This window comes from Rutidosis leptorrhynchoides, chromosome 3, assembly GCF_046630445.1.
Source record: "Rutidosis leptorrhynchoides isolate AG116_Rl617_1_P2 chromosome 3, CSIRO_AGI_Rlap_v1, whole genome shotgun sequence".
In the NCBI taxonomy this organism is placed as follows: Eukaryota; Viridiplantae; Streptophyta; class Magnoliopsida; order Asterales; family Asteraceae; genus Rutidosis; species Rutidosis leptorrhynchoides.
Window position 1 is genome coordinate 625550819 of NC_092335.1, and position 12128 is coordinate 625562946.

At 35.7% G+C, this 12128-nt stretch overlaps 2 protein-coding genes across 2 annotated transcripts; both read right to left on the reverse strand.

Annotated features, from left to right (window-relative positions):
* Positions 1 to 1389: 1389 nt before the first annotated feature.
* Positions 1390 to 6825, reverse strand: LOC139902319 (uncharacterized). Its single transcript, XM_071884959.1, has 2 exons — positions 4323 to 6825; positions 1390 to 1581 (listed from the first exon to the last, which is right to left on the reverse strand). Exon 1 carries the CDS (start codon positions 6823 to 6825, stop codon positions 4345 to 4347), a length of 2481 nt encoding a protein of 826 aa, XP_071741060.1. The 3' UTR covers positions 1390 to 1581; positions 4323 to 4344.
* A 1852-nt stretch (positions 6826 to 8677) lies between these two features.
* Positions 8678 to 10831, reverse strand: LOC139898980 (uncharacterized). The gene is made up of 3 exons (XM_071881797.1): positions 10418 to 10831; positions 9342 to 9518; positions 8678 to 8909 (listed from the first exon to the last, which is right to left on the reverse strand). The coding sequence occupies exons 1-3, from the start codon at positions 10817 to 10819 to the stop codon at positions 8718 to 8720; spliced, it is 771 nt and encodes a 256-aa protein (XP_071737898.1). The 5' UTR covers positions 10820 to 10831; the 3' UTR covers positions 8678 to 8717.
* Positions 10832 to 12128: the final 1297 nt, after the last annotated feature.

The following is a 12128-nucleotide window of genomic DNA, read 5'->3' on the forward strand; positions in this document are numbered from 1 at the left end:
TTATATTCATTAATTCAGATTTAAACAATTGAACTTAAGAAAAAAAGGAGAAAAAAAAAAACAGGTCCTTAATCAAGAAATATACGAACTGTTTTATAGACTTTGATAAAGTATTTAATTTCCACGTGATCCTGAAACCACGAGCCACCTTAACTTAATTCATGATGAGCCCACCAACTTCCTGTCAAAATGGCTACGTGATGATGCATAGATTCTAACGGAGGCTAATGAATGACAGACTTTGACAAAACAACTTGCAAAACTACGTAAGCACAATGTATATTTAGGAGACTCGATGCACAAATTTAAGATCTAGATTTGTGTCCATCACCTTTCCTTGTTTTTTTTTTTTTTTTTGAAAAGCAAGTAAAACTTTCATTGATAAATGAAATATTTACAAAGCCCTATAAACTATACATGATGATGTGTCATGAAATATGGATAAAAAAATAAACCCGGAATCATAAAAACATGAACGAAGAGACACTAAACCCCGCGGCACTTGAGTGAATTCGAGCTGGGCTGGAGCGGCCAGACAGTACCGCTAATGCGATGACAAAGTTGACCACTACAACCCATTTAACCAAGTGAATAGTGGGATCTACGACATGTCTTCATGACCCGTTTCGAGACCGTACGAGAGCTTTGAATTCAATTAGCCGATGCCCGTTCTATGAGTGTTCAAGGATGTGTAGAACGAGGGATTGATGAGCCACTGATGCCATTCGATTGTTGATTTTTTTGATCTTTTAGATATCCATGAAAACGATTGTGCTTGGATCTCGGAAAGTATAATGGCAGGACACCAATCTTTCTTACTAAATACTTTGGCATTTCGGTATTTCCATAATATGTAAATTGTGGTCCATTTTGTTGCTTGCCAAATGTATTTACCAGAGGATGATGTGGTGAATGTTTGATCCGCTAAAGTGATGTCTTAGAGGTTGGAAATCGAGTTTGTGGAAAGATTCCACCAAGATAAGATTGCGTTCCAGATCGTTTGGGTTGTAGTGCATTGGAGTAGAATATGTTCTATGGTTTCGACATGTGAGTTACAGAGTGGGCAAAGAACGGTATCGAGATCAATGCTTCGCTTATCTAATTCTACTCTAGTCAGGATTCTACCAAGTATGATCCTCCAAATGAAGATGTTAATCTTTTGTGGTATGAGTTTGTTTCTGGGTGTATTGAAGGTGTTAGAAGGTATTTCGAGTTTGAGATTGTCTAAGTTCCATATCCAAGTATCGGGTTTTTCAGAAAGGTTAATGGAAGAAAGCAGGTTTTTTAGTTCCGATAGTTCATTAAGTGTTCGTCCGTATGGTTCACGAGACCAATTCCAGGTTCCGAAAGTGTGCGAGTTGGTGGAAGAAATGCGTTCTGATACTAATGCATTTTTATTTGATTCAAGCATGTAGAGTCTTCTGAATTGGTTGATAAAAGCTTCTGTTCCGAACCATTTTTCAAGCCAAAATTTGGTGTTGTTGCCACTCCCTATGCTTTTTGTTATTAAGGTGGTGAAATTAGCTCCAAGATTGTCAGCAATTTTTCCGGCCTTGATGATTTCATTCCATATTGTGGTACCTGAAACATTTCTAGAGAAGACATTAGTATTAACCCCTCCCCCCTCCCCGTAAATGCTCGATATGACTTTGGCCCAAAGTGCGTTTTTTTCGTTATAAAATCGCCACCACCATTTACATAGTAGGGAAATATTTTTGCAGAAAAGAGACCCGATGTTCAACCCGCCTTTGACGTAAGATAAGAGGATATGTTCCCATTTAATCCAGTTTATTTTATTTTCTGTGTTCGAACCACCCAAAAAAAAATTTCTTCTTTTTGATTCAAGTAAGTTGATTATTTTAACGGGTGCATGGAATAAGGAAAAGTAGTATAGAGGTCTACTGGATAAGACGGATTTAATTAAGGTGAGGCGGTCGCCGTATGACATGGACTTGGCTTTCCAGTTGGAAAGACGTTTGTCGAACTTATCAATAATCGGTTGCCAAAAGGATGCCCGATTGGAAGGGACCCCAATCGAAAGTCCAAGGTATGTGAAGGGTGTTGATCCGGCCGAGCAATCGATATACTTGGCCATCTCCTCGACGTCGTTTTTTGAGACGCCAATCCCGTAAAGATTGCTTTTTTGAGATTTACTTTTAGGCCAGATATGTTTTCGAAGCATTTTAGTAGTTTAGATATGTTTTTCGCATTACGTTTGCTCCATTCGCCAAAGAAGATTGTATCGTCCGCATATTGGAGATGGGATACTACAATTTTGTCATGGCCGACACAAATACCACGAAATTGGTCATTTGTAATGGCCCGTTTGGCTAGAATGTTGAGGCCTTCTGCCGTGATTATGAATAGGAAAGGTGATATTGGGCCACCTTGGCGGATACCTCTACCAGGGGAGAACTCCGTGGTCGGGGAGCCATTGATGAGGATGGATATTGAAGAGGAGGAGAGGCATGCGTGGATGAAACTGATCAATTTGGTGCCGAATCCCATACTTTTCATGGTATCAAAAAGGAAATCCCACTCGATGCAATCGAATGCCTTTTCGAAATCCACTTTGAATATGAGACCCTTTTGTTTTTTTCTTTTTAGTTCATCCATTAGTTCGTTTGCTATAAGGACGCTGTCAAGGATATATCTACCTTTGAGGAAGGCGGTCTGTTCTGTACCAATAATTTTGTGGATAACTTTTGAGAGCCTATTGGACAGGGTTTTTGTGAGTATTTTGTAGTAGCTTCCGATCAGGCAGATAGGACGATATTCGTTAAAACCGATAGGATTAGATTTTTTTGGGATTAGTGTGAAGAAGGAAGCATTGCAGCCCTTAGAGATTTCGAAATTGGTCCAAAACCAGTCGAGAGCTTTAATGAGATCCTCTTTTATCAACCACCAATATTTTTTGAAAAATTTCATATTGAAGCCAACTGGACCGGGAGCTTTAGAGCTGTCGCAGTCATGGAGTGCATCCCACACTTCATTTTCAGTAAATCGGGCTTCAAGTATGAGATTGTCGGTATCGTTTATATAAATATGATTAGGCTCGTTTTCGAATGGACAATTACCTTTGCGTTTTTTAGATTTGAATAATGTCTCGAAGTATTTTAACGCCTCATTTTTGATTATGTGTGGGTTCTCAGACCATGTACCGTTTAAGGAGATACCACGGATATTATTTTTATTGGTTCGCCTTTTAATGAAGTTATAGAAATATTTTGAATTTTCATCTCCTTCAAGATTCCATTTAATACGGGCTTTTTGTTTTAGCATGTTGGTTTTCTTTTCTTTTTTTTCGATGTGTTGAATTTTATCATTAACCCAGTTTTTATGTTCGGATTCAGTTAATTGTCTGGTTTCTGCAATTTTTTCCCATTCGTTAGATGCGTCTAAGTGAGCTTTGATTTCGGGATCGAGGTTGCTAAGTTGAAGACTACACTTTTTAAGTTCGAGTTTTACGTTTTTTAGTTTATTATGAAAGATGCAGTCAGGTCGGTTTCCGTTAACGGAAAGTTGCCATGTGTTTTTAATGATGTCATCGGTATTTTTTTATTTTAACCAAGAGTTGAAGACACGGGTAGGTTTCGGTCCAGAGTCGGTGAAGGAGTTTTTTAATATAATTGGGCAATGGTCTGAAAGGTCTCGCTCGAGGGTTTTTGAGGAAATATCTGGCCAAATGTAAAGGATGTTTTCGGAAATAAGGAATCTATCAAGTTTGCTTATTTTTAGAGTATTGAGACAAATGCGTGTGAATTTTTTTTCCGCCTAATGGGATTTCAATTAAGTTAGCGTTATTTATGAAGTTGTTGAAGTTATCAGCCCAAGTTTGTTTGAAGTAGCAATTTAAGCGTTCGGATTTGGATCTAACCTCATTAAAGTCGCCAAAGATGATGTGGGGAACATCGATGGAATCAATTAGTTTTGAAATTTCGGACCAAAATCTCAATTTTTTTGTATGTGTATGTGGACCATATACATTTATAAACGCCATATCGGACCCATACCCCGCCCATTTTCCCTTGATCGCGATAAAGAATTCCCCCTCAATTGCACAGTCAAATAAAAAAGTGGATGAATCTCAAATTAATAATAATCCCCCCGAAGCCCCGGTTGCATCTTTTTGTATAAATTTTAGGTTTGAGTTGTACCAAAAGGATTCAATTAAAGAGTCATTTGATTGACCACATTTTGTTTCTTGTAGTCCAAGGATGACCGGATTTTCTTTAAGACAAATTTGTTTGAGCCAATTGATTTTATTAGTTTGACCCAACCCACGAATATTTAAAGAAATGCAACTCATTTTAAAAACTTACATACGAAAGATAGGATGGAAACTCAGAGATCGGGCTCCCAGCGGATACCGATACCTCGCCCGTATTCTATTGTGTCATTGGTGCTGCACGATCTCTTGGTGGAGAGTAGACTCTCATTGTCTTCTTTAGGTTTTGATGATGCCTTAGAAATGTTATCGGACATTTTGGAGGTGGAAGATGTTTTGCGGTTGAGTTGACTAAACTTTATTTTTTGCCCACTTCTCGCACAATGCTTTATGTATAGGAATTTTGATCTCGTGCTTTTCTTAGAATTCTCAGTTGGTGGTTTGGGTATTTGTTTCGAAGGGCCCTTTGGAACCGAAGTATTGCGTGCAACACATTTGAATTCAACGTTGACGATAGGAGAGTAAATGCTTTTCTTTTTAGTTCGTGTAGTCTTTTTATGCTTTTTATTTGTTTTAGCCTCCGGTATGATTTTACCAGTAGATTGGTTCGGGTTTATGTCGGGGCTATCGACTGTGGTAGTATTCTCATTAGGCTCCGTATGTTCAATGTTGTGTAGGGTGGTAGGGGTAGTATCGGTTACAGCAATAGGCTCAGGTTCATTGATAGTGGAAGGGACATTATATGTAAAAACTTCGGTTTCAGTTTCATCTAAAGGCTCAATGGGTGTGGTATTTGTGTATGTGGGGGATGAGGTGTTTTTGGTTGGATAAGTAGTTGAGGATGATAGCAATTTGTCGATGATATCATTGGGGCTCATATGCACGGGTTGGCATGGTGGGCTATCGGGGACATTATGTGGGTTAGTGCTACATTGGGAGTGTAGATTTGGGGAGCTATATTCTTGAAATGTGTCCGGGATATGGGGTGACATGATAGGATTTTGAATGTCATGGTTTGTATTGTCGGAGTTGCAGTTGTGGAATTTCGTTGTCTCAACACGTTTCGATGATGAGGATGGTGAAGATTGATTATGGTTAAAGGGATTTTGGTTGGCATTGTGATCGTCTTGTTTTACATGTGGTGATGGTGGGTTTTGGTTTTCTGAGTTTTGTGATCTTTTTTCATGTTCATCTTCCATGTGGGATTCATTGTCCGATATAAATTCATCCGATTGTATGTCGTCCTCCCAAACCGATGATTCATTGTCCGTTGAGTTAAAGTCAATAGGCGTAGTGTAATTTTCGGACACATAGGCAAGAGTAATCTTAAGATCGTGATGGATGAATACTTGCCCGTTTATAGGAGCGAATGAACGAGTTTTGATGAGAACTTTGCCAAAAGATAAATCTTGCGAACCCTTCTCATCTATAGAGCAATTTTGGAGATCCATAATATCCCCCCAACATTTAGCAATTTTACGGAAAGTATCCTCGTTCCAACATGCTAATGGAACACCCTTTATGTCGATCCAAACCAAACGCCCGGGTGAGATGTTTTCATCCGGATCCCAAGGCCGTATGTTATCTAACCAATTCCAAAGTGGGTGTTTTCTACCAAAGCTCATGGGGTTAATAACATCAAGAGCACATATAATATCATCAAACAATAACATAACATCTTTACCTTCAAGGTATTTAGAGACAAAACCGTTGAAGTTTTCGGACTTACAAATTTCATTAAAATAATCGAGGTTTTCAATATTTTTAATCTCACCTATGAGGGCATGTCCGAGAAGATCAACAATTTTCGTATCGGTTGGGACCTTGATGGAGAATTCCTTGGATGCGAATGTATCACAGCCTTTGTAGATTTGAGTCGTGTTGTTAAGTACATCACAGAAGGAACGTTCGTTAACAGTGTTACTTAGATCAATTTTTCGATTAACCTTCTGCGGAGTACCATGAGGTCTATGACCATTGTGATTTTCATCAGCCTGTTGTGAGCTTTTTTGGTCACGGGCCTTGTAAACAACCAATAACATACCATCAGCTTCAATCGAGTTCAGTTTACGTTCCATAGAGTCGACTTGATATTGAGATATATTCTTATAACGCACAAAACCGAATCTTTTCCCGTTCTTCAATCTTTTTTTAGGAATGTAAACTTCAGCTATATCTCCATGTTTTTTGAAGAGGGACCAAAGTTTAATGGAGTTCCAAGAATCAGGAAAATTAAAGAAAAGGAAGGAGGTAATGTTGTTCTTGGCAGGTATGGGACGAGACTGAGTTGAACTAGTGTTTTCTGTAGAGGGATATGGTTTGCCGTACATCTTGATTAGGTTTTTGGCACTTTCACTCTGCTTGAATCGCTGGTATATAGGGTTGTTTGTGGGATTTAATCGATTGAAGGAAGGTGCATATGGGGTAAAGGATTGACGGTATAGTGGAGGGAAATCACAGGGATTTTTTTCAAGGATGGTCTGTTTCGAGTCAGAGGAGATTTTACGATTTCGATCTACTTTGACCCAAACACCTACGTTATCAGGTTGATATTTAATGTTGTTGATGACATTCGCAGGTTTAGATTGCTTATTCTGAAGGTGTTTGTTCAAATTATTAGAACAAGGTGTGAAAGGGGATACAGGAATTGAAAACATTGTGAAATAAATCTGATTGACTAAAATAGAGGAACTAATCTAAGAAAAAAAGCAGATACCAGATCGTGAATTAGAAAGTGATCAGAAGGCAGATCTCCGATCGCCAGAAATCAAAGGAGAGAAGATAAAAGGGAGTACAGATCAGAAGGCAGTACACATAAACTAACACCATACTTTAAAGAAAACTACAGATCAAAAACTTGCAATGATATGATCTACTACGGGTGGACCGATCATCGGTCGTGATAAAACGGGAAGCATATTAATTAAGCTCTAGATCAATACCTTGACTCCATGAGTATTGATTATGAAATGAAAACAAAATTAATCTAGCTTTTTATTTTGTTATGATTTTGGTAGCTAGCTAGGTAAATATATGATATGATGAAGAAGGTGATGGATCAATCAAAGATCTAAGTATGTGTTTACCTGTGGCCATCACCTTTCCTTGTTATATTCGTAGTTTGTACGTTTGGAAATTGAATATCCGTAGTTTGTAAGTAGGAAATCGAAAAGTATCATAGTGCATTGCTCTGATAACGTTGTCTATTTTGCCTAATATACGAATCGTTGGAAATTTTGTAAACAACGTAAACAATTATTAATTGACGAATACCTATGTTTAATAAAATTGTACTTTTTTAATTTCGCACTCATGATTATTATTATTAAAGTTGTTATTAAACATTGAATTCTTAATTTCAATTATTTGAGATGAAAAAAGGTTAGATCGGCGGGGAACCTTTAACCCCGTGCACCCTTTGGATGCCAACTGCCTACCGGGTCGTGTGCAGTCCCAGGCAAGTGTGGTCGGAACCAACCCCTGTTCCAGCGCCAGCACAAATGGTGGCCGATTCAAGAATCGAAACTTCGCCTTATTTGAGATGAACAGCCATTTGACTTGGTCAACTGGACGTTTGCGGGGCACCCTGGCCACCCAGGCTATGCCCGGATGGTCTTAATTTCAATTATTAAGTTATAAGAATGATTCAAAATAAAGATAGCTAGAAATCAAGGCAATAAAATTAAATGTTTCAATCTAGTTCGATCCATGGTCTCATCCTAAGTCGTGTGGCTCTATCTAGTATTTTTATTCGAGTCAACTAAGAATTGACTTTAGTTTGCTCTCTTTGATTAATTTAAATAATTTAAAGAAGGCGGTGTATCGAGCATGAAAGAATAAAATGTTCTCAAAACTTTTAAATAAAAGTTAAAACTGTTTTATTTTTCACTCTCTGTCTTCGTTTTCGTTTTAAGTAAAGTTCAGTTGACTTTTAATTTTTATTAGAAACTCTTACTTGAGCCTATTATTATTAAGTTTCTGATTTCTGATTCATAAAGTGTGTCAATTGCTAATAGTATGCTCTCAAACTAACGTAATATAAATATTCACTTGTATGCACACATGATTTCAACGATGAAATCACCTCCTTATATCTTTTTCCGATTTAACTTCTCAACAAGACAACAATTTTGTGTTTTGTACAACATTCTGACAAAGCATGTTGCTTTATGTCAATGTTCAAAATAAACAACAGCCAAAAATAGAGGGGTTTAATATTTATATCTTTTTAGGATCCGTAAATTCATATTCATATATATCTAACGACAATGAATAAAAGATTAACTACACGTATGTATAAATTGGTTAGAGTGAAACAAGTTATTTATTACTGCAAAACTCTTGATAAAACAAAAGACAAAACCGGAATTACAATACTTAATCAACCTACCTACATATTCATCAAAGCTCCCAACAACTCCAAAAAAATAAATGAAATTTAGGAGTTCCTGTTACACATAGATATTAAGCGTACGTTTACTAGGTTTCAAACCTCAATTGTTTTCCTTCTATTATTTGGCTTTACTTCTATGAAAATCAGATTAAGAAATTAGATAAGATTAGGTGGAAATGAATCTAGAAAATTGTTCATCCAATTATCATCATCTTCATCGTCAAGACATTCTTCTCCGTGTCCTTGACTGGTGCACTGATCTTCAATTGCCTTCTCAATTTCATCATTACGCGCAAACCTTCCACGTATACGAGGTCTACTATCCGCCAATGTTTTACGACACACATACTATATAAAAAATGGTAATACGTTATGTATGAGATAATAGGGATTATAATACAGTAACTTAAAATTTACAAAATTTCGTGGACAGTCCAAAACATTTTGTTCCAAATACTAGTTCATCCTCTAAACTTTTGTTCTTACTAGGACCCGTCTTGTGGTTTGTAAATTTTGCGTAAACAATCCTTGCGATTGACAGTCATTTTTAAAATATGTTAAATCTTGTCAGTGGTAGGATTGTCCACAAAAAATTTGGCAAACCACGTAAAAAGAAGTTTATGAACTATAATAGTATTTGAGATAAAACAGAGACTTTCCTCCTAGTTTAATCTTTATAATTTGTTAGGACATAAATAATTAATAAGAAAGATTTAAATGAAATGAAATGAAAGTTTGTTTAAATAAATGAATGTAGTGACTTTTGCAAGTCCAATTAACCTTGATTTTCTTTGTGAAATTGCGTTGGGTTTTCTTGTTTCTGTATCGTTCGATTCTTTCTTTTTTCTCATCTGGCGAGTATCGACAAGCTTTGTTCATGCTTTCAATTATACTGTTGCTTTCACTCGATAATGGGCTTTCTGAGCGATGATAGCGATTTTGCACCATATTTGTTACCTACATAATTCAATCCGAGTAATTAGAAGTTGTAACACTAAGTTATTATTAAAGATAAGCTAGTATTATAATTAAAGATAAACTAGAAACGTAATATTTTTTATTGAAACTTATATATTTAAGACCAAAAGAAAGTAATTAAGTCTACTTTTTCTTCGAGTATTATTTTTGTTAAATTCTCGTGATTGAGACTAATCATATACTCCGTAGAAGACTGTCGGGTCTATCTATATAAAAAGTGAAACATATGGTTGTCAATGACAATTGTATATTTTGTGTTTATAAAGGTTACGGAGTAGTTTCTTTTATTATTGCAGATAAAACCGAAATAAAAGAAAAAGCATGCACACAATATACAACCGTATTCAATATCGATCCCAATTTCTTACCGATTTAATAATTGTTAGGAGTTCTATAAAAATAGAAACCAGTTAAATATTAAAAGAGTACGTTTAAAAGTATCAACAAAAATAAACTATCAATATTCAATTTCTTGTTTATAGTAAACAGTAAATATTACTGTAGACGACACATTATAGTTTCTTTAAATTTTGTGGTAGCGGATTAACACAATTATGAAAAGAAAATAGTTTCTATTATTGATAACTTTGAGAATTAATTTATAGATTTGACGATTTATTTTGTAGAATTTTTAGAAGTAGACTGTTTTACGTTAACTTTAATACTTATTTTACCCTGCTTAATATAAGCACGTGCTTAAAATGACAAGTACGTTTTAAGAATAACAAATATCCCCTCAACTGTCAGAATTTAAATGTTACCGATATCCAATATTAATGTACAATTTCACTTTAAAAACAACTACTATTTTTTTTTATTATGTAAATCATCTTATCTTTTTTCATTAGAAACTTGGTAAAGAAGTGAGGAGATGAAACCTGTAAATCTCCCGCACTGAAAACCTTCCTTATCGTAGTGCAACTACTAACTCCCTCCGAGTCCAATAACTCGGTAGGGGATGAAACAGGCTGATGGTACAGCCCGTTATTATAGAACGGTGTAACAATCGAATGACTACTTCCACTTCTTTGAATCACCACATTCGGGCTCGAAGCATCATAACTCGGTGAATCATAGCTTCCACTATTTGTTGCATATGGCGAGTCCAATTCGAACGTGGGAATGGCCAAAGGGGGTGGGGGCATGAAGTAATCGGCCGCGACATGTGATGGAGTCAACGGTGTCACCATTCCTTGCATCGCAAGTAACTCTGGTGAGAAGTTATACATGTCATTGTTGTGAGAGTGTCCGTACATGGTTAGTGTAGTGTAAATTTGCATGCAGTTTGAAAGAAAATGGGAGTGTGTTATGTATAGTAGTCACAAAATACGCCACACACCTTTATATAAGCACAAGAGTGATGTCAAAGATGACGTCATATATAGTTGACTTCTGTAAGATTATGTGTCAAATTGAATCTTACACAATGTGACATATGTTATAATAATAATAATAATATAGATATGGATAGTCAATTTTGGTGTATACATATAGTCAATTTTGGTACACAAAGTATGTATTTTTATATTGAGATTTTAGGCTATAAATACTCATGAATGCAAGCATTAAACTTGCACCATTTCTCACACTTACAAAGTGTTTCTTTCTTTCTCTCCATTATCATCTTTGTTCTTACACTTCATTATTAGTATTCTAAATCAAGAATCAAATCACTAAAGGTAGTTATAAGCCTACTGAATTATAACATCAAGAATCAAACCACTAAAGGTAGTTATAAGCCTACTGAATTATAACATCAAGAATCAAACCACTAAAGGTAGTTATAAGCCTACTGAATTATAACACGTTATCAGCACGATAATCTTAATACTAAATATGGTTGGCTCTGCCACCAAAATGATATATGGTCGGTTATACCACCAAAATGATATATGGTCGGTTATACCACCAAAATGATATATGGTCGGTTATACCACCAGAATGATATAGGTCGGTTATACCACCTGAAAAAATATATGGTCGACACTGTCGCCAAATTTTCATTTATGTTTACTAATATTTATATTTTTGTTATATAACATTTATTTATGATTGCTTACACATGGTCGACACTGTCACCTACTTATCATTTATGTTATATTAAATTTATGTTTAATGTTTATATACTTATGAATATAAATTGACTCTAATTTATCATGATGTTTGTTTTAATTTTTGATAATAGAAAATGTCGAATCTGGAAAAGCTTAAATTTACTCCTTTAGAATCAACTGGAAACAACTACATGCCATGGGTTATAAAAGTAAAAATGCATCTTAAATCAATGGGCATTCTTGAAACCATAAATGAAAACAACACTTGTTCTGAAAAAGAACAAGCTACGGCATGTTGCTTTATTCATCAACATATTGATGAATGCTTACAAAATAATTATGTGACTGTAGAAGATCCCCATGTTTTATGGGAAGGTCTCAAAAGCAGATTCAATAATCAAAGAGAAATTTTACTTCCAGCTGCAATGGAACAATGGAGAACATTAAGGTTCCAAGACTTTAAGAAAGTAAATGAATACAGCTCAGCTCTGTATAATACATGTTCACAACTTAAATTCTGTGGACATGAAATTAG